We start from the raw sequence: 21,028 nt of genomic DNA, 5'->3' as shown, positions 1-21,028 counted from the left end.
ATCTTCTGACAGGTGAAACAAACAGCATTGTCACAGTTAAAGAAAAAACCGGAGCTGCGTTTTTTTCACTGAGCCGATGATGATATCAATGTGCAGCCTGGGATTATAAATGGCAGCTCCCATAAGCGCAGTGTGAAGTCTCAACAGCCCGGGATCCTTTCCTAGCTGGGGGTCCAGACCGACCTCATTCGGCATTTCCCAGGGAAACTCCAGTCTGGAGGTCGGCTGGGAACCCACCTCGGTGATGTGAGTGCTGTCACTTCTCTCTATGGTTTCTATTTCTTTTCTTTTTATACCTGCATGCTGAAATTAAGTCAAGGAATCTATTGACAATTAAACCTGTTCATTTGTGTGTAACAAGCTGGAATCCAGATTGCCGGGAGAAATATCAATAACCTCAGATATGCAGATGACGCCACCCTTATGGCAGAAAGCGAGGAGGAACTAAAGAGCCTTTGATGAAAGTGAAAGAGAAGAAGGAGAATTTGACTGAAAACTCAGCATTCAAAAAGGGAAGATCATGGCATCTGGTCCCATCACTTCATGGCAAATAGGTGGGAAAACAATGGAGCTGTGAGAGACTTCATTTTCTTGGGCTCCAAAATCACTGCAGATGGTGATTGCAGCTATGAAATTAAGACGCTTGCTCCGTGGATGAAAACTTATGTCTAACCTAGACAGCATATTAAAAAGCAAGACGTTTCTTTGCTGACAAAGTTTCATCCATGGAAAGCTATGGTTTTTCCGGTAGTCATATATGGTTAGGACAGTTGGATCACAAAGAAGACTGAGTGTCAAAGAATTCATGCTTTTGAACTGTGGTGTTGGAGAAGACTCCTGAAAGTCCCTTAACTGCAAGGAGATCAAACCAGTCAATCCTAAAGGAAATCAGTCCTGAATATTGGAAGGACTGATGTTGAACCTGAAGCTCCAATACTTTGGCCACCAGATGCAAAAACCTGACTCATTGGACAAGACCCTGATGCTGGGAAAGATTGAGGGCTGCAGGAGAAGGGGGTGACAGAGGATGAGATGGTTGCACCGACTCGATGAGTTTGAGCAAGCTCCAGGAGTTTGTGATGGACAGGGAGGCCTGGAATGCTGCAGTCCATGGGGTCACAAAGAGTTGGCCATGACTGAGGGGCTGAGCTGAACAGAACATGGGATTTTTCTTGTTAAGGAATCCTTCGAAAGGAAAATGAAGGTAAAACTTCTGGCAAACCAATTCAGGACATGGGGATTTAAATATGGCTCTTCTTTGCGGAGAACTGCGCTCTTTATCTGCAGAACTCTGTCCCGGATGGTAGGGCAGACAGCAACCCGAAGGCGAGCCAGCAGCAGTCGGGGCTCTCTGCGGTTCTCGGCTCAGACTCACCTGCTTCCTCAGCCACATCTCCCCCTGCTTACAGCTGGGTCACACCTGCCCTGTCCCGGGCATGTGGCTCTGAGGCTGTGAGGTTCTAAGAGCTGAGTGTGCGTGGTTCCGGCTCAGAGAAGTGTTGGCGGCTGGTGCACAGGGAAAGGGGCTCTCGCCCACCAGGGCCTGATGCCCAGAGTCACCGGTTATGAGCCCGGGCAGCCACGACTGGCTGCTTGTGAGTAATCAGGTGTCTTGGTTTCCGATAACCGATCACCACAAATCAGGGTGAATGTGTCATGGAACCTCGCCATATGCACGATGTTAACATATGCTCGATATCCTGCATATAATTCACATGTAATATGATCAACAACAGCAGTCAGTGCCAGGGTGTGTGCACGTTCGCCTGAGGTGCGTCCAGGGAACCCAACTGGGGTTCCCCGGGGTCCTGGTTCTGCTCATGGAGCAGGTAATCTCTGGCCAGGGTGGGGGTCGGGGTGGTGGGGGATACAGGAATCACCTATACTCTCATTGTGACAGAGTCTCCGCTGGGTCTGGAAAATTCTATGAAGTTGCTGGTGAACCATTTTCACTTTCATTTCTACATATGCTCTTCCCTGTATTCCCCAGGCCAGGTTAGATTCAGTCCCAAAGAGATTTTTCCTGTCTTCCTCCGGTTATCATGACTTATGCCCTCCTGGGCTGAATGAGTCTGTGACACCATTATCAGCTGGTGGGCACTGTCCCCCCTTGAAGACAGGTGGCGCGCCCGGAGGTATTTTTGTTGTCATAATGGAGGGAGGCGCAGCCTCTAGTGGAGGAGCACAGGAGCCACGTCAGGAACGGTCATCTGACCCCACTCGTCAGCCGTGCTGCCTGTGAGCAATGCTGGCCGGACACGGAATCGGGCCCCTTTCACGTCGGAACCCACCACATCTCCAGCACAGCGGTGTGTCTGGAGGTTTCTCTTCGGGGGGCCTAGTGGGTGTCGTGCAAAGTCAGTGGTGGTATTTCCCATCAACAGTGGTGGAGGCAGATGTTTACCAAGCTTCCCATCACTTCTCACTGAAGTTAACGAACGTGACACGCAGTGTCTTCTGGAAACTGCCCACCAACTCTGTGGAGCAAATAGGTGTAAATGCTGTCAGGAAGTCAGGTTCAGACATTCGTGAAAAGGAAATACCAGCAACGCTAGCACATGTCTTAAACGCGGGCTGAGAGATACCCGTCTGACTCTGATCTTGCATTTTAATATTGCTTCTGAATTATGTCTGCCTCCTTTCTTGTTTCTGCAGCCCCCTCCCTGGCGTCACTCCCAATACACCCACCCCATGCAGCCCAGCCTGTGCGTCCCCCCGACTCCCTGTTCCCGCTGTCCTGTAGGAGGACCACCCTGGGTCCTCCCTTCCCAGCTCTCCGCTCCTGGGCAGGTCACCGCCACCCTCACCGCCCACCCAGGACCTCTCACCTCTTTCTGAGGCACACTGCGATTGCTTCAGTTCTGAGTCTCAGGGAATTTTACCCCTATCATTTGACTTGCTTCTTAAGTGTCTCTTTAGGTCCAACCTGGTCCTTTCCTCTGTGTCATAAATCCACATTAGGACTGAACAGGGTTTTTAGAGAGAAGCCTCTTGTGAAACTGAAGCTTTCAATCTGTGTAGTTTTCATAAAATTCCTTGGTCTGGAAAAAACCCTCCGAATGGCCATACTTGAAGTCCCGCTTCTCTGCCATGCGACACGCAGCGTGGTGGGGGTGGGGGGAGATTAGTGAGCCAGAGGAGGGGTCCCGGCCCTCTGACTGGGCTGCCTCTGTGACTCACATCCTTCCTCTCAGCTCCTGGTGCCATTTCGGGGGCTTGACCTCACTGGGGGTGGTGCTGGGTCAGCCTCGGGATCCAGGAATCTCCTGGTTAATCAACATTCATTTTTAACCATCAGCCTGATCTGTCTTTCAGTGTTGCCGAGCACTGGGACACCTTCCTGGGCTCGGGGCTCCTCCTCCCGGCAACCTCCTGTTTCGTTACAGAAGCTAAAACACTTGAGGACAGGGCTGCAGGGAGCAGGGGAGCCGACTGCCCAGCACTTTATGTGTGGAACCCCGGAACCACCGGGCGCCCTTCTCTGGGTCCCGTGTGCTGGGTGCAGGCCCTTCCCGATCTGGCTTGGATTTCAAGGCTCCTTCCTGCCACGGACTTCTCAGTCTCCTCCGGGACACACCCCCCGCCCCCACCGGCACCTCCCGGGACCTCCCAGGTCATTCTCAGAGGACCTGTTCTCTGACATCACTGGGAAGACCCGGCTCTAAAATGCTGTTTCCCTCTGCGTCTGGCTGAAGGGCTTTAACATTTGTGACAAAGGAGGCAAGAATATACAAAGCAGAAAAGAGAACCTCTTTAACAAGTGGTGCTGGGAAACCTGGCGAACCACTTACAAAAGAATGAAACAAGAACACTTTCTAACACCGTACACAAAAATAAACTCAAAGTGGATTAAAGATCTAAATGTAAGACCAGAAACTGTAAAACTCCTAGAGGAAAACATAGGCAAAACTCTCTGACATAAATCACAGCAGGAGCCTCTCTGACCCACCTCCCAGAGTAATGGAAATAAAAGCAAAGATAAACAAACAGGACCTAGTTAAACTTAAAAGCTTTTGCACCACGAAGGAAACTATAAGCAAGGTGAAAAGACAGCCTTCAGAATGGGAGAAAATAATAGCAAGCGAAGCAACTGACAGAATTAATCTCAAAAATATACAAGCAGCTCCTGCAGCTCAATACCAGAAAAATAAACAACCCAATCAAAAAATGGGCCAAAGAACTAAGCAGATATTTCTCCAAAGATGACATACAGAAAGCTTCTCCAGCTTCTAGAGAAGATGAGGGACACATGTACACCCATGGCTGATTCACGTCAACGTATGGCAAAACCCACCACAATATTGTAAAGTAATTAGCCTTCAATTAAAATAAATAAATTAATTAAAAAAATATTTGTGCATAATCACATGCCCCAGGAAGCCTCACCATCCCTTTAGAAATGTGTCCAGACACTGCGGTTGATGGTACGGACACAAAATCAAGTCAAGGAGAATGAGGCTGTCCTAAGGCCGGTCACCTAGTGGGGAACACGGAAGCTCCTCCGTAAAGTCTGTCCGGAGTGAAGTGTCTGCCGGGGACTTTCTTGGGGAATTTGTGTGTGGCTGTCACCATCTAGATGTTTTCTCATAACATTTAGGAAATACCTCTGAGGACTTCTGGTGTTCTCATCACCTGGGAGGCTCCTCAGGTCAGAGATCGTGTCCTCAGCCAGGTGCCCAGCGCCCAGCCCAGTGCCACGCTCGTGGGAGAGGCCTAGACGACCCTGCTGTTTGAGTTGACAGTCTTCCTTATGGAAGAATGAGGCACTCATGGAGGAAACAAGTTTAGAGGGAGAAAGGCCCTCAAAGTTACGGGAGAAACAAGTTTAGAGGGAGAAAGGTTTTCAAAGTTACGGGAAAAACAAGTTGAGAGGGATAAAGGCCTTCAAATTTAAGGAAAAAACAAGTGTAGAGGGATAAAGGCCTTCAAGTTCCGGAAACCTTTGCAAAACAGGGCCATTGCTCTTTGTGGGCTGCTGAGACATGGCATCTGAGTGCCCGCAGGCAGAGCTGCAGGCACGGTCTTTTGCTAATCATACCCGGACAGGACTCACTGGGCTGAGAGTTAGGAGGCCAAGAGGGACTGACCTTGGTGGTGGTGGGAGATGGTGCTCTTCCGGGTTACCCAGGCCTGTTAGGGTGTGCTTGCCGGAAACAAACTCCCTCTTCTCTAGAGCTGAAAGTCAGATAATGAAATAAAGCCTTTGAAAAACACGGAAACCTTCCTTCTGGACAGTGTTGGAAAACTTCCAAAAATGCTTCATTCTAGCGGCTTGGTTTTCCCTTTTTTTTGGCAGGATCCTTCAGATTCAACCACATAGGGAAATATTTTTCAGATACAATGCTACTTTGTTAAAAATAATCGCATACGGGGAATTAAGATGGAAAAGATAGCATTTCAAAATCTCTTGATTTTTAATTGATTGTTAAAAGGATTTGACGTTCCCTATGTATCTTTTCGGGAGTTCTCTGGTAGCTCAGATGGTAAAGAATCTGCCTGCAATGCTGGAGACCCAGGTTCGATCCCTGGGTTGGGAAGATCCCTGGAGAAGGGAACGACCACCCACTCCAGTATTCTTGCCTGGAGAATCACACGGACAGAGGAGCCTGGCAGGATATAGTCCATGTATCTACTGTTGGGAGAAGAGGAAGAAAAAAATGAAAAGCTTTTTTTCTCATTTCGAGCTCAGGTTTTTCATCCTTGGTTAAACCCATCTCCTATCACGGGGATACAAGCCGGACGGAGGGAAGTCCCTCAGGCCTTGGCACACAGGGGCGGCCGCGTCCACGGTAGAGGAGAGAGCCCTCTTGTCAGGAGCGTGAAGGCCTGGGGCTGAGGATGAGCGGGAGAGGCCCCTGGCGCCGCTCACAGTGGGGGTGGGCGTCCTGCTGGCTCCCGGTGGGAGCGCCCTCAGCGAGGCCTGCAGCGCCCGGGCCCTGAAGCAGCGTCTCTGAGAGCAGGCAGAGGGTGGGGTGCCGCGTGGCGGGCCTGCGGGCCTCCTGCCTCTCCTCCTGGGGTCAGAGGCGTTCCCCGGGCGTCTGCCCTGACGGCTGCGAACATCAGGGGAGGCGGGGGCCGGCGCTGCGTCCAGGCGGCCCTGGATCAGGGCTCACCTGGACGCCCCATGGAAAGAGAGGCCCGCAGCAGGACAAAGCCCCCTGCCTCCTGTCCTTCCTGCGGACACGTCGAACAAGGCCTGGCTCCAGACTGGACGCTAACTCCTGGGCAGGCGGACAGCTGGCACGGGGGCCCAGGGATGGCCAGAGCTGCAGGCCTCTCTGGGAAGAGCACCCAATTCAGGGGGTTGGGGGGACCCCGACACCCTTCTCTTCCACTTCAGAGCTCTGGGCTGAGATGTGCCTCTCCTCTCACACACCACCTTCTGACTCAGAGGATTGTGCATGACATGAACAAATAAACATAATAAATCCAGCACTTGGCTGGGAGATAACTGAAATGAAAAAAATATTAAACGAGTTTAGGGCAAATCATTCTTTTAAAACCTCTGCTTGCTCTGGCTGTTTCCTGTCTTACCCTTGTGTTCACAGGGCAGGAACACCCGAGACTCTGGGATGGGTCCTGCAGTGTTTCTGCAAAGAAAACAGTCTGTGGATCGTCTTGAAGCAGAGCCCATCATGCACATGCTGTGAGGTGTGGGGGTGAGGAGCTGGGATGGGGGGTGATAAGACAGATGTGCGGGACAGACGAGGTCTGCTGGATTTTAGGATCTAACCAGTTTTCCAGGTGAAAAAGCCACCTACGTGTGAGAGGTTCTGAGCTGGGGCAAATCCGGAACCTGAAGTCACATTCAGGAGGTGCAGGGAGCAGGGGAGCCGACTGCCCAGCACTTTATGTGCAGAACCCCGGAACCACCGGGTGCCCTTCTCTGGGTTCCGTGTGCTGGGTGCAGGCCCTTCCCGATCTGGCCTGGCTTGGATTTCAGGGCTCCTTCCTGCCACTGTCTTCTCCTCAATCCCCTCCAGGACGCATTCCCCACCGCCACCTCCCGGGACCTCCCAGGTCATTCTCAGAGGACCTGTTCACTGACATCACCAGCAAGACCTGGATCAAAAATGCTGTTTCCCTCTGCGTCTGGCTGAAGAGCTTTAACATTTGTGCATAATCACATCCCCCAGGAAGCCTCACAATCCCTTTAGAAATCTGTTCAGACACTGCGGTTGATGGTACGGACACAAAATCAAGTCAAGGAAAACGAGGCTGTCCTAAGGCCGGTCACCTAGTGGAGAAGGAAATGGCAACCCACTCCAGGATTCTTGCCTGGAGAATCCCAGGGACGGCGGAGCGTGGTGGGCTGCCATCTATGGGGTCTCAGAGTCGGACACGACTGAAGCGACTTAGCAGCAGCAGCAAGGCTGGTCCTAGCGGGAACCATATGGAACAAGGAAGCTCCTCCATAAAGTCCATCCGGAGTTTAGTGTCTGCCGGGGACACCCTTGGGGAATTTGTGTGAGGCTGCCACCATCTAGATATTTTGTCATTACATCTAGGAGGTGCCTCTGAGCACTTCTGGTGTTCTCATCACTTGCGAGGCACCTCAGGTCGGAGGTTGTGTCCTTAGCCAGGTGCCCAGCACCCAGCCCAGTGCCACGTTCATGGGAGAGGCCGAGACGTCCCTGCTATTTGAGTTGACAATCTTCATTATGCAAGGATGGAGCACTCATGGAGGAAACAAGTTTAGAGGGAGAAAGGTCTTCAGAGTTAAGGAAGAAAAAAGTTTAAAGAAAGGTTTTTCAAAGTTACGGAAGAAACAAGTTTAGAGGGATAAAGGCCTTCAAAGTTCCGGAAACCTTTGCAGAACAGGGCCATGCTCGGCATTGCTCTTTGTAGGCTGCTGAGAAATGGCATCTGAGTGCCCGCAGGCAGAGCTGCAGGCACGGTCTTTTGCTAATCATACCCGGACAGGACTCACTGGGCTGAGAGTTAGGAGGCCAAGAGGGACTGACCTTGGTGGTGGTGGGAGATGGTGCTCTTCCGGGTTACCCAGACCTGTTGGGGTGCGCTTGCCAGAAACCCACTCTGTTTCTTCTCTAGAGCTGAAAGTCAGATCATGAAATAAAGATTGAAAAAACTCCACACCCCGGAGGCCTGGGTCTGCGCAGAACCGGAGCTCCCAGGGCAGTGGGCTGAACCTGGAAGTTGTGGGCGGGGCGGGTTTGCAGGCGGCCCCGCCCTTCGGGCCTTGTTCCCGGGGCCTCCTGGACCAGGGGCCACTCTGTGCTGGGAGCTGTGAGCATCTGGAGCTGAGGAGGCAGGTGAGCCCCTCCCGCGGGAGAGAGAGCTGAAGGGGAGCCCCGGCAGGGACTCGGGCTCAGGGCACGCCTAGAAGGTGGGGACTGAGAAGCCGCCACGCTGCCACCTGGAGGCAGAAGGGTGACTGCCTGGTTAAAGGATGGGGAGCTGGGTAATGGAGCTCGCAGAGGCCACAGGGCCTCAGAGGGGCTCAAGGGGCTCTCGGGTCTGGCGGGAGGATGAGCCGTGTCGGTCGAGTGTGTTTGAGCCCCAGAGCTGGGCCAGGCAAGAGCCCGAGTGAAGGGTCAGGACCTCCTCCGTCTGCCGCAGTGGCGGGAGGTGCGGAGTGGGGACAGTCCTGTTCTCAGGCTCCGAGCGGCAGCAGGGAGAATGTGGGCCAGACCAGATGCGGAATCAGGGCCAGCCTGGCTGGAGAGCTTTAAGGGGACAGGAGGCGAGGCTTGGTGGTGGTTGTGGGGGGGCTGGAGCGGGCTGGGAGGACACGGGGCCCTCTCAGGGCCTGAGGCCAGACGTGGTGTGAGTGAGGGTCTCGTTACCAAGGAAGGATGGCCACAGGTGGGCTGGGGGCTGATGGCTGTGCCACGTCCGGTTTCAGGTGGGCCGGGGCCACCCCGCCCACCTGCCTGACCCCCTCTGACATCCCCGCCTCTCCCACGGCCTCAGTGCTCCCCCTGGCTGCACCCCGTCACCCTGACTGTCCTCCCCTGAACCCCTGTCTTTCGTCCTTTCCTCTCCTGTGTCCCTCAGGACCTGGTTTCCAATGTCAGGCTCAGTGTCCGCTGGTGGCTGTTGAGGAAAGAAAGGAGGGAACCTTCAAATCCTGTTTCTGGTAAAGAAAGAACTGAAAATTTTAAAAAAGCACAGTGTCTGGGCCCCATGTCCCATGTCCGAGGGTCCCTGAGGGCTGGGAAGCGGAGAGCAGGCGCCCTGAGCTGGGTTGGGGTTCAGGGACACTTGCTGACCATCAGGACCCGAGGCCCGGCTCAGACGGAGCAGCCACTGTAGGTGGAAATTCCTCGCTTCACAGCCCATTTCCTCCCGGATTCCAGCCTGTCTGGCTCCAGTTCAGCTTCTCAAACATTTCTAAGCTATCAGCTGGAAAATGGGGAGACCTGGTCTGCTTCATAACTGAACATCTCCCAGGGATTCCTCAGGAGTATGTGCAAGAATACACGGGGCCTTGTGGGGACCTGGCAGAGGGCCGACAGGGCTCTCACGTGGGGTCTCTCCCCTCCTCCTCTCTAGCCCTGTCCTCCCCCTTCTCAGATGGGAAAGGACTGGACTTCACTGCTCCCAGGAGCCCAGCAGTGTGTGTGGGGGGGTGTGCGCCCGTTAGCCACTGGGGTTCATTCCCCGAGGCTCTCAGCTGCTTGACCTGCTGCCAGGACCACACGTCGTGACCTTAACCTTGGACTTCCTATTTGGACAGAAAGCACCGTACACGGATCTTGCTCCATAGACTATTTTGCACTCCACCCTGAAAGGACAGTGTCCTGTGTGAGGTGGGCGGCATTCAGAGTTACTGAGGGTCTTTCTCTCCGCTCTCAGACTCCAGACCTGGCCTCATGGACGCGCTCTGTGAAGCAAATGGCACCTTCACCCTCCGCCTTTTAAAGGCCCTGTGTGAACACCGCCCTTCAGAAAACGTGATTTTTTCTCCTGTGAGCCTCTCCTCGGTCCTGGCCATGGTCCTCCTGGGAGCCAAAGGGGACACCGCTGCCCAGATGGCCCAGGTGAGCCAGGAGCGGGGACTCTTTCCCGTGTCCTGTCCGCTCGCCCGCTGCATACTGCCTTCTCCAGGCCTGCCTGTGGGAGGGTGCGGTGGACGGGGTGCAGACGCGTGCTGCCTTGGGAGGGGCTGGGGCTGCCCAGACACAGGGGCCGGAGCTGAGGTCTCCTTCACCAAGGTTTTTCTTGGGTAATCCTTCTCCAGTTAATAGCCTGGATGTGACTATCAAACTTTTATCTTAATACTTTTATTTTTACTTAGGAAATGATAATGATTGCTTGAGATCTCAGCAGCTGAGCTCTGTCTCAGTTTGAGAGTACTGATGTTTGTACTAAAACTTGTAGCTGTTCGTTGGTGAGAAGGGTAGGTTAATAGGTATTTCAAGTCAATGATATACCACCATGCTTTCCAGCTGAGTCAGGGGATAAGCGGAAATGTGCAAAGAAGGTGCAAAGGCGTGGGCTTTTTACCTGTAGAGATGCCTAGGTGTGAGTTAGCCTAGATGAACAGATACTCAGAAACATCCGCTCGAGTCTGTCCCGTCCCCAGGGAAGTGTCTAGAGCAGACAGAGGAACATGTGCAGGAGTCGCCCAGAAGGCGGTGTGGTCCTGCGGTCCACACGGGCCCCCTCACTGCCGGGCACCTTTCTGTTTCACTCTGCCTCTCCATTACTCTGAGAACCCTGGACGGTAGCGATTACTCATCGTAATAATTTCCCAGCTCATGTGTGAGAGCCTGAAGGTTGAGGTGTTGAGAGTGACTCTTTATTCCTGAGGAACTTTATGGTGTGTAGGCGGGCCCATGAGCCCTAGAGCAGCTTCTTGGGGGACCTGGTGTGTGGTGTGTCTGCTGTGACGTGGAGTGGGCCTGGCCTTCCTGTGCTGAGGTCACAGGCCCTCAGGGTGCGAACTCCGCCTGGCTGCCTGGCGTGTCTCGGGAAGGGCTCCCGGCCTGCGGGCTGTGGGCTCTGGGCGCCGGCAGACTCTGGAAGCACAGTCTCTGCCACTGTCATTGTTCATACTCATTTCTCCTCGGATTTTAATGCCTTTATGTGAATCTCTCCTTTTTTTTTTTTTTTGGTAAATTTTAGAGTTAAGCTGTCCTACATTTAGGCACACTTACACTGTCCTTAGGATGCAGGATTTTAAAGCAGCTCCTTCTCTGAATTTCTCCAGTCCTTTCATTCTTTCCTTGTTACTCATCTTTAAACAAGGGAGATCAACTGAGACAGAAAAGCCAACTCTTTTACCCATTTCTGTTCTACTTTCTGTATCTTCCCCCTCTCCCGTGTCGTCTTGCTTCTCTGCTGCTGCTAAGTTGCTTCAGTCGTGTTCGACTCTGTGCGACCCCAGAGACGGCAGCCCACCAGGCTCCCCTGTCCCTGGGATTCTCCAGGCAAGAACACTGGAGTGGGTTGCCATTTCCTTCTCCAACGCATGAAAGTGAAAAGTGAAAGTGAAGTCGCTCAGTCGTGTCCGACTCTTAGCGACCCCATGGACTGCAGCCCGCCAGGCTCCTCCGTCCATGGGAGTTTCCAGGCAAGAGTGCTGGAGTGGGGTGCCATCGCCTTCTCCAGTATGTACTAAATCCACACTTAAAAGTCGTGTCCTTTTAGGAATATTTTGTAAAGTATTTGAGAAAAAATGCTGGTCACAAAACTTTTAGAAATTGAAGGGCAATATTGATCATTTTAAATTACTTATCTCGATAGGTGCTTTCCTTAAACACAGAGACAGACTTTCACCAGGATTTCCAGCAGCTACTTGTTGAGCTGAACAAGACTGACACTCAGTACTTGCTCAGGACGGCCAACAGGATCTTTGGGGAGAAGACATATGAATTTCTCTCTGTAAGTTCAAGCAACAGAACAGTACAAGTTGTGATCAAAATGTAGAGGGTGAGAGAAAGACCCCAGAGAACTGATACTTATGAACACGATTTTTAAAACTTGTAATTCTCTAACTATACTTTGAATTAGTTGAAATTTGACTATTTCTAAAGTGCATTTGTCCATTATGATTATTCATAGCTGAGTTCTCACCTGTTTATAAACGCTGATCTTTTCATATCTAGCAGACTGAGATGATCACCTTTAAGGGATTAATGGTTACTTTAATGTAATATATATACTGTTCAGAATTTTGGAAACTCACTGACCACTCTCCTCTCCAAAGACCTTTAAGGAATCGTGTCTTCGCTTCTACTATGCTGAGCTGGAGCAGCTCTCCTTTGCTGAAGCTGCAGAGCCATCCAGGAAGCACATCAACGCTTGGATCTCAAAGAAGACTGAAGGTCAGCGCTCCATGGTGGCTCCCCCACTTCTGCTCCTCCTGCTCCTCTCGTCCCTGGTCTTTCTGATGGTCAGCGCTGTGTTGTCTGGGCCCCATGGACCATCTGAACGTTAATGGACTTGCAGAGGTTCTGATCAGATGCTCGGGTTTTCAACAGCAGAGACTTCATCGTGTCCATTCTCCCCGGAGCAGAGTGACCGGCAGGAGCAGAAGCTCACAGGCCGGGCTTGCAGGTTAACACCTCACAGAGAAGCATCGTCTCCCTCAGGCGTGTGTTCTCGCGTCGCTGAATGCCGCATCTCTGTCGGAAGGAGCCCGGGGCCGCCTCTGAACAGCCTCTGTGGCCCTCCATCACACGAGACTGACCCTCTCCTGCTCCTTTCTTGTCTCCTGCCTCCACTCCTGTCCTAGAGCCTAGGACAGGCTGGACCCACGACAGGCCCGCTGCAGACCCTCTCTCGGGCTGATGGTTCTGCAGACTGAAATCACTGCATGGGGGTGGGTTGAGCCTCGTTCGCTTCTGTTCCGCAGGGTGTCCTGCTGTGGCCTTGGCCCCATGGTGGCCATGTGATGCTGGGCCCACACAGGCCCCTCTGTACCAATTACACGTGGTACCACTGAGAGCGATGACCCTTCCGCTAGTACACGGACCAGCAGAGAGCAGGAAGCGGTCTTTCCTTCAAGACCTAGCCGTCCTTGCCCTGTCTCTCCTCTGCCCTCTCGAGGCGTGAATTAGCAGGGGTGCTCTTAGTTCATTGAAAAGGCTTGACTGGACCTCCGGGGGAGAAAGGAGTACCTTTCACGTGCTCCCTGACCTTCTCTGAGAATGTCTGGGGGATCATAGTGAAACCTTTGCTAGAGGCTTCCAGAAGTTTGTCCTTGTGATGGTGTGCCCTCTGACGCACAGTCCTGGAAGGCTGGCTCTGCATGTGGCCTCTCCAGCCCATCCATCATTTCCTGTCTGTCTCCACCCACCTGGAGCGGACTTATCCTTGAGTGATGAAGTGGTTCACGTCACCCACTTTGCAGAGGTCCTGAAGCACCGAGATCATAAACGCCACCCGTGTGTGTGGCTTCCGTTTAGAACAACCCAAACTGGGCAAATCTGAAAGCAGGACTTTGGTTCTAGACTACTAATCGGGATTTTCCAATGAGACTTATCAAGGGTTTTTTCTATCATGCTTTGTATTCTCTACTTCTCCCTAAGGTAAGATTCCAGAGTTGTTGTCTGCTGACTCCATTAATGCAGAGACCAAGCTGGTTTTGGTCAATGCTGTCTACTTCAGAGGGAGGTGGAGTGAGGAATTCGACAAGGCGTACACCAGGGAGATGCCTTTTCGAGTAAACCAGGTGGGGGAAGCTTCTGAACATCCTGAGAATTTGGTGAAAAAATTGAAAAATTTAACTTTGTAAGAGCATAGATCATTGGTTAATAATAACTTGAAACTTCACATTTCTGAATGAAATTTTAAACTCAGTGGTGAAGAACACCTGTTGCCTTTAGTCTTTTGCATTTTTTATTGCTCCTAGAGCCTTGATAACTTCTCATGAAGTCATTGCTGTATGAGTGTATTCATCCTACATTCAGCCTGAAAGCTCAAGTTTTTCTTTTAAGTCCAAATTGCTCAGATAGAAAGCAAAAAATGAAGAAGAAATCCAAATTTAAAACCCCCACAGGTGTTAGGAAAGTGTGATCTGGGTATTACTATGATGGGGGTGGGGGGGGGTGGGGGGCGGTCTGCAGAGGGAAAGAATAAGAAAATGTATTTCTTTAATCAATTATTTAAAAAATGAGAATAAATACAGACTTGATTTGCTATTAATTAATCTTCAAAAATTCAGTAATCATAGCTTTCTAATAATAAATTTTGACACAGACCTTAGTCTTGACATTGAGGTATAATTTCAATTGAGACAGGCATTAAAATAGTTTGTTAACCACTCCCCCACAGCCAGCACTTATAAAAATGCCCTTTTAATGCAATTCAGAAATTTATAGGAGTAAAACCCTTTTCTTCGAATACGGTATACTGTAAATAATCAGTCTTCTAGTTGCAGAGTGGAGGGGAGCACTCCACAGCTGGCATGGATTTTAGAAATTTGTTTTAATCTTTTTAATAGATGACCTGTGTCAACCTGTAAAACTGAATTTAGTAAGGGTAGTATTTCAGTTAACTTCTGTGCACATATAGCACTTCTGTATTTTAAAAATTTATTTCCTCCAATTGAAGTTTCAGAATTGGTACAGTTGTGCTTAAATGCATGAAGACCCATATGGTTCTTTTTTTTTTTTACTGTGCAGCACAGCATGTGGGATCTTAGCTTCCTGAGCAGGAATTAAACCTGCCACGCCTGCAGTCTAACCTCTGGGCCCCCGGAGAACCTCTCTCATGGCTCCTTGCACTTGTCACACTTTTCCGAGCCTGTCTACATTTCTGGACTGCACTGCTGTGAAACTCTAAGGTTTCATAAAACATTTTTCTAATTAAATAGCAGTGATTTTCATCAGATTCTATTGTTTCATTAGATATATTTACTGGGCATCTTTTAGCTCTGGAAATCTGACTTCCTTTCTGAGCACAGCAGAGCACCACATTTATTTTGCTGAATGAACCATCTTTCCCAGGCAGCACCGGTGTGCTGACGACAGGTGCCTTGTGATGGGAGCAGGGAGAAGCTGCTGGACAGTTTGTAGCACTAATCAGGGCGCGGATGCCATTTCCATCGGGGGTTCTGCACACCCCTCCATCCACCGCCTCTCCCAGAGACGGTGCTGCCTCCTCCGATGATCTGTGTCTGATTCCGGGTCATCTGTTTACTCCTGCAGAAGGAGCAAAGGCCAGTGCAGATGATGTTTCAGGACAGCGAGTTCAGACTGGCCCACATAAAGGAGGCGCAGGCCAAGGTGCTGGAGCTGCCGTATGCGGGTGAGGAGCTGAGCATGCTGGTGCTGCTCCCCGACGACCACGTGCCTCTGAGCTCGGTGAGTGTCCTGCGTGCCCTTCCTGCCCCGCTGGCCCTCGAGCCCCTCCTCCCGCTCTTGGGTGTACTAGCTCGGGTACCAGAGCACGAGATGGCACACCTGTCTGCCAGGTGACTCGGGGTGGAGGGGGGCGGGAGGGAGCCCTCCAGGAAAGGAGACTCAGGGCTGCCTGACGTTGCTGAATCCCAAAGTCAAATTCTGGCCTTTCAGGTGGAGAAACATCTCACTTGGGAGAAGTTCCTCACCTGGACCCACCCTGACTCCATGAAGAAGACCCAGGTGTCTGTCTTCCTCCCGAAATTTAAGCTGGGGAAGACCTACAACATGCGGTCGGTGCTCTCGGGCCTGCGGGTGGCTGAGGCCTTCCAGCCGGGCCGGGCTGACTTCTCAGGCATGTCGCATGGCAAAGGCCTGTGTCTGTCTACCTTGGCCCACAGGAGCGTGGTGGAGGTGAACGAGGAGGGCACGGAGGCCGCGGCCGCCTCGGCCGCGATCGAGGTCGACTGCGGCCTGGACCAACCCCGGTTCTGTGCCGACCACCCCTTCCTGTTCTTCATCAGACACAACGGCTCCCGCAGCACTCTCTTCTGCGGCAGGTTCTCCTCCCCGTAGGGGGTGCGCTCCGTGCCTGCCCACCCTGCCCTCCCTGTGTCCCCAGGGCCTGGGCAGCTCCCAGCCTGAATGACTCACTAGCACACCCTTGCTTCTCCTCCAGGCTGAACCCCGAACGGGGATTGAGGGCCAGTAGACCTCAGTGAGACGCAGCCTGCATCCCGTAGGATGGTGGGCAAAGCGCTCTGTGGGCCGCAGACTCACTTCCCACTCACTCCTGAGTGGGTTTCTTTCCGGTTGCACTGTGTTCTCTTCCTGGTCACCTGCTTGCCTTAGCCTGTTTCGGTATTCATCCAGGCCACTAGCTGTCACCACCTTTTGATAGATTTCCTGGTGCTTGTGCTTTTTAGGAACGTTCCATAATGCGTATTTATTTTTTTGGCTGGGTAGCCCATGGGATGTCAGTTTCCCGACCATGGATGGAACCCATGGCCCCTGAGATGGAAGCTTGGCTTCCTTTCCATTGACCTGCCTGGGAATTCCCTCTTTAATGCCCATCTTATCTTTCTTTGACATTCACTGGTCACCATGAATACTGCCAACCCTGCATCAGGCCCTGGGGAAGGAAGTAGGGGGGTGTGACCTCTGACTCCTGACCCCATGGCAGAGGTAGGCAGCTCTGAGGACCACCAGGCTGGACTAGGTCCTGCCTCTAGGTTACCATGTGACCACTGGAAGGATCACATGTTTCCTCGTGTTACTGTATTTCTCCACTTCCAACTCTAACGGGAAAAATTACGTTCAACCCTTAAAGCTCATTTCCAATGTCATCTTCTCTGAGAGCTGTTTCCTTTCCTGCAAAACCAGAGGTGCGTCTTTGTACCCACACTGCCCCTTGGGAGATGGCACGTCCCTGACAGTAGCTCTTTGCATATTGCCCCTCTGTGTTTTCTGGCTTTAAGGCCCTTGGGGATGGGGCTGTGCTTCATGCATCAGGGTATCACTTACAGTGCATGGATAAGCAATTTGATGATGGGCTCTGTGACTTTAAAAAAAAGGATTAGAAATCAGTTTTTCTAATTGATAAATAATAGAAACAATTTATTGAAAAAAATTTTTTTAATAATTTTTTTATTGAGGTGAAATTTGTAAAACCTAAAATTACCATTTTAAAGTGAATGACACACTGGTGCTTAGTCTGTTAGTGCTGTTGTTCAACCATCACACTGATCTCGTTCCAAATGTTCTTCATCCCCCTGTATCCACTAAGCAGTTACTCCCCATTCCCTGCTTCCCCAACCCGTGGCAACCACCAGCCTGCTTTCTATCTCCATGGATTTTCCTGTGCTGGCAATTTCATGTAAGCTGAATCATGCACGACCTCTTTTGTGTCTGGCCTCTTTCATCTCACATAATGCGTATTAAAAAGCAGGGGCATCACTTTGCCAACAAAGGTCCATATAGTCAAATCTATGGTTTTTCTAGTGGTCATGCACAGATGTGAGAGTTTGGACCCTAAAGACGGTGCCAAAGAATTGATGCTTTTAAACTACGATGTTGGAGAAGACTCTTGAGAGTCCCTTGGACTGCAAGGAGATCAAAACAGTCCATCCTAAAGAAAATCAATCCTGAATATTCATTGGAAGGACTGAGGTTGAAGCTGAAGCTCCAATACTTTGGCCACCTGATGTAAAGAGCTGACTCATTGGGAAAGACCCTGATGCTGGGAAAGATTGAGGGCAGGAGAAGGGGACGACAGAAGATGAGGTGGCTGGATGACATCACAGACTTGATGGACATGAGTTTGAGCAAGCTCCAGGAGATGGTGAAGGACAGATAATCCTGGCATGCTGCAGTCCATGGGGTCGCAGAGTCAGACATGACGAGTGACTGAACAGCAACAAAATGTGTTCAAGATTCATCCATGTTATAGCAGATGTCAGCAGTTCACCCTTTTTTGTGATTGAGTAATATTCCATTGAATGCAAAGAGCACATACTGTTTGTCCAGCCGTCCACTGATGGACATTTGTAAGTTTCCACTCTTGGTTCATTGTGAGCAATCCTGCTATGAACATGCATATACACGTATTTATTTGAGTATTTGCTTTTCATTCTTTTGGGTACATTACTAGGGGAAGTTGCTGGGTCAAATGGTGATTTCATGTTTAACTCTTTGAGGAAATACCAACGTGCGTTCCACTGTGGCTACTCTCCACTCTTGTATGAGGGTTCCAGGTTCTTCACAGTCTTACCAATGTCTGTTATCTCCTTTCTTTTAAAAGTATTAAAAGAAAGTGGGTAAGAAGTGATACCTCACTGTGGTTTTCATTTGCATTTCCCTAACGTCTAATACAGAGAAGGCAATGGCACCACTTCAGTACTCTTGCCTGGAAAATCCCATGGGCGGAGGAGCCTGGTAGGCTGTAGTCCATGGCGTTGTGAAGAGCCGGACACAGCTGAGTGACTTCCCTTTCACTTTTCACTTTCATGCATTGGAGAAGGCAATGGCAACCCACTCCAGTGTTCTTGCCTGGAGAATCCCAGGGACAGGGGAGCCTGGTGGGCTGCCGTCTATGGGGTCACACAGAGTCGGACACGACTGAAGCGACTTAGCAGCAGCAGCAGCAGCAGCAGCATCTAATAATGTTGTGCGTCTTTTCACGTGCTTACTGACCACTTGTATATGTCTTCTTTGGAGAAAAGTGTGTTCAAGTCCTTTGTTCGTTTTTTCATTGGGCTGTTGGTCTTTTTGCTGTCAAGTTGTAAGGGTTCTTTATATATTCTGGATGTTAGGCCTTTATCAGATTTGTGATTTGCAAGTATTCTCTCCCATTCTGCAGATTATATTTTCCCTTTCTTGATAATGTCCCTCAATGCACAGAAGTTTTAATTCAATGAAGTTGAGTTTATCTATTTTTTCCCTTTTGTTGCTTATATTTTTGGTGTCACAGCTAAGAATCTATTGCCCTATCCAAAGTCATGAAGATTTACAGCTGTTTTTTTTTTCCTAAGACTTTTATGGTTTTAAGTTTTACATTTAAATTGTTAATCTGTTTGATATCTGTGATATGAGGTAGATGTCCAACTTAATATTTTTGCTTATTTCTTTGTGGTATTCTATTGATGAACAAATGTTTTCCCTGTAATAAAATTCAGGCTATTTTTGCTTATTTCTTTGTGGTATTCTATTGATGAGCAAATGTTTCCCTGTAATAAAATTCTTTTTTGTATTTCTTTGTTTCTGCTCTAAATCAGTATTTTTGCTTATTTCTTTGTTGGAATTATCTTTCCCACTTTCCCTTAGAAAACCAATTAGTCACCTATTTTTTCTTCTATGTTTTTCTACTTTTTAAACCAATTAACTGTTTAATCTGTCACTATTTTTTTGTGTTGTTGACATTCAGGAGAAAATATGACTTGGTTTATTTACAAATAGCCAAGTTCTCAACATTATTTGTGAAACAATCTGCTTTCCTCCAGCCATCTATTGTTTTCATCTTTATTCTTCTGTGTTGTTGCCAGAAAAAAAGCAACCTAAAAAACTGAGTTATGTTTTATTTGGTGAAAATTTTTAGGACTTGGGCCCTGGAGGCAGCATCTCAAGTGACCCTGAGAGCACCGCTCTGAGGAGGCGGAGGTTGGAGCCAGGCTATATAGAAGCTTTGCAACAAAGGGCCAGTGGTCTTCAATGTCAAAAGTTTTTTTGTAAATTAAAGAAAAGCAGATAATCCAAGTTAAAGGATTAGAATTTAGTGCTTTTCCATGTATAGGGAGATGCAAGAGTCTGGCTCGCTGACATTGCTCCTGTGCCGTGTGCCTCAGCTCTCTGGGATCAGGATCCTGTGTTTCCACATCCTGAGTCACTCAGGGCTCACGGTAGGGAGTGTCTATGGTCTGCTGGCTGCTAAATGGCAGGTATTCTTTCCTTCCCGAGCACCCGTGGGGCTCACCAGGCGACACTGGAGGCCCGCAGTCACTGATGACTGACATCCTTGTTTACTGATATGGCAGGAAACATTCTGTTTCTTGGTTGAAACACCAACATAACAGTCATTGAAGACTCAAATCATATAAATATTCACCTACATTTTTCTTTAGTGTTTTTGTCATTTTATTCCTTGTCATTAATTCCCTTTGGAATTTATTTCAAAGTAACGTGAGAAACCAATTTTTAAAAAACTTTATTTATTCTTGATTGAAGGATAATTGCTTTACAAAATTGTTTATGAAGAAACCAAATTTTTAAGGTAATAAATTTTTTGTGTTTATTAAAAATAGTGAAGATATTAGTTAATTCAGTTTTCTTGAATAAAGACATGATAAAGTGAAAGTGAAAGTCATTCAGTCATGTCTGACTCTTTGCGACCCCATGGACTGGATAGTCCATGGGATTCTCCAGGCCAGAAAACTGGAGTGGGTGGCCTTTCCCTTCTCCAGGGGATCTTCCCAACCTGGGGATGGAACCCAGGTCTCCCGAATTGCAGGCAGATTCTTTACCAGCTGAGCCACCAGGAAGCCCAGGACATGATGGGATTTCCCCTAAATGCCCTGCGTGACCTGCAGGGAGTCCAGGAAGCTCTTGAATTGTCCTTTTACTGATTCACCCCTGATGGCTCATATAAGCATGTGAACATGACATTTTTCTGACAGCTTGTCTTCACGGCACTTCTGTGGGCTCAAGGTCAGGAGTTAGTGATGAGGAATAAAGGTATTAGGTTCTTGTCAAAACCAGTCACAGGCTGTTGTTGGTAACTCAGCAATTGAGTCTAGCAGATTGGTGGCTCTGTGGCCTTCTTTCTAATATGTAACTACAAGGGGAAGGAAGTGTTACGCGCAAGCAAAGGATCAGTTCAGTTCGGCCACTCAGACTCTTTGCAACCCATGAACCGCAACAAGCCAGGCCTCCCTGTTCATCACCAACTCCTGGAGTCCACCCAAACCCATGTCCATTGAGTTGGTGATGCCATCCAACCATCTCATCCTCTGTCGTCCCCTTCTCCTCCTGCCCTCAATCTTACCCAGCATCAGGGTTTTTTCCAATGAGTCAGCTCTTCTCATCAGGTGGCCAAAGTACTGGAGTTTCAGCTTCAACATCAGTCCTTCCAATGAACACCCAGGACTGATCTCCTTTAGGATGGACTGGTTGGATCTCCTTGCAGTCCAAGGGACTCTCAAGAGCCTTCTCCAACACCACAGTTC

At 49.8% G+C, this 21,028-nt stretch overlaps 1 protein-coding gene and 1 long non-coding RNA gene across 3 annotated transcripts; one reads left to right on the top strand and one right to left on the bottom strand.

The window, feature by feature from the left end:
* Nucleotides 1–52: 52 nt before the first annotated feature.
* LOC138985088 (uncharacterized) lies at nucleotides 53–8,104 on the bottom strand. Its single transcript, XR_011462351.1, has 3 exons — nucleotides 7,965–8,104; nucleotides 5,088–5,175; nucleotides 53–2,477 (listed from the first exon to the last, which is right to left on the bottom strand). It is a non-coding gene; the product is annotated as an uncharacterized lncRNA (long non-coding RNA).
* A 65-nt stretch (nucleotides 8,105–8,169) lies between these two features.
* LOC102266689 (serpin B9) lies at nucleotides 8,170–19,044 on the top strand. Of its 2 annotated transcripts, XM_005886630.3 has the most exons (8): nucleotides 8,222–8,273; nucleotides 9,019–9,100; nucleotides 9,820–10,004; nucleotides 11,713–11,850; nucleotides 12,176–12,293; nucleotides 13,500–13,642; nucleotides 15,120–15,275; nucleotides 15,486–19,044. In XM_005886630.3, exons 3-8 carry the CDS (start codon nucleotides 9,837–9,839, stop codon nucleotides 15,885–15,887), a joined length of 1,125 nt encoding a protein of 374 aa, XP_005886692.2. In that variant the 5' UTR covers nucleotides 8,222–8,273; nucleotides 9,019–9,100; nucleotides 9,820–9,836; the 3' UTR covers nucleotides 15,888–19,044. The 2 variants fall into 2 exon arrangements, with proteins under 2 accessions (XP_070217465.1, XP_005886692.2); XM_070361364.1 differs by lacking the exon at nucleotides 9,019–9,100 and having other exon boundaries at nucleotides 8,170–8,273.
* The last annotated feature ends 1,984 nt before the right edge of the window (nucleotides 19,045–21,028 follow it).

Source organism: Bos mutus, chromosome 23, assembly GCF_027580195.1.
Source record: "Bos mutus isolate GX-2022 chromosome 23, NWIPB_WYAK_1.1, whole genome shotgun sequence".
NCBI classification, from domain to species: Eukaryota; Metazoa; Chordata; class Mammalia; order Artiodactyla; family Bovidae; genus Bos; species Bos mutus.
This window is presented reverse-complemented; position numbering and strand designations above follow the sequence as displayed.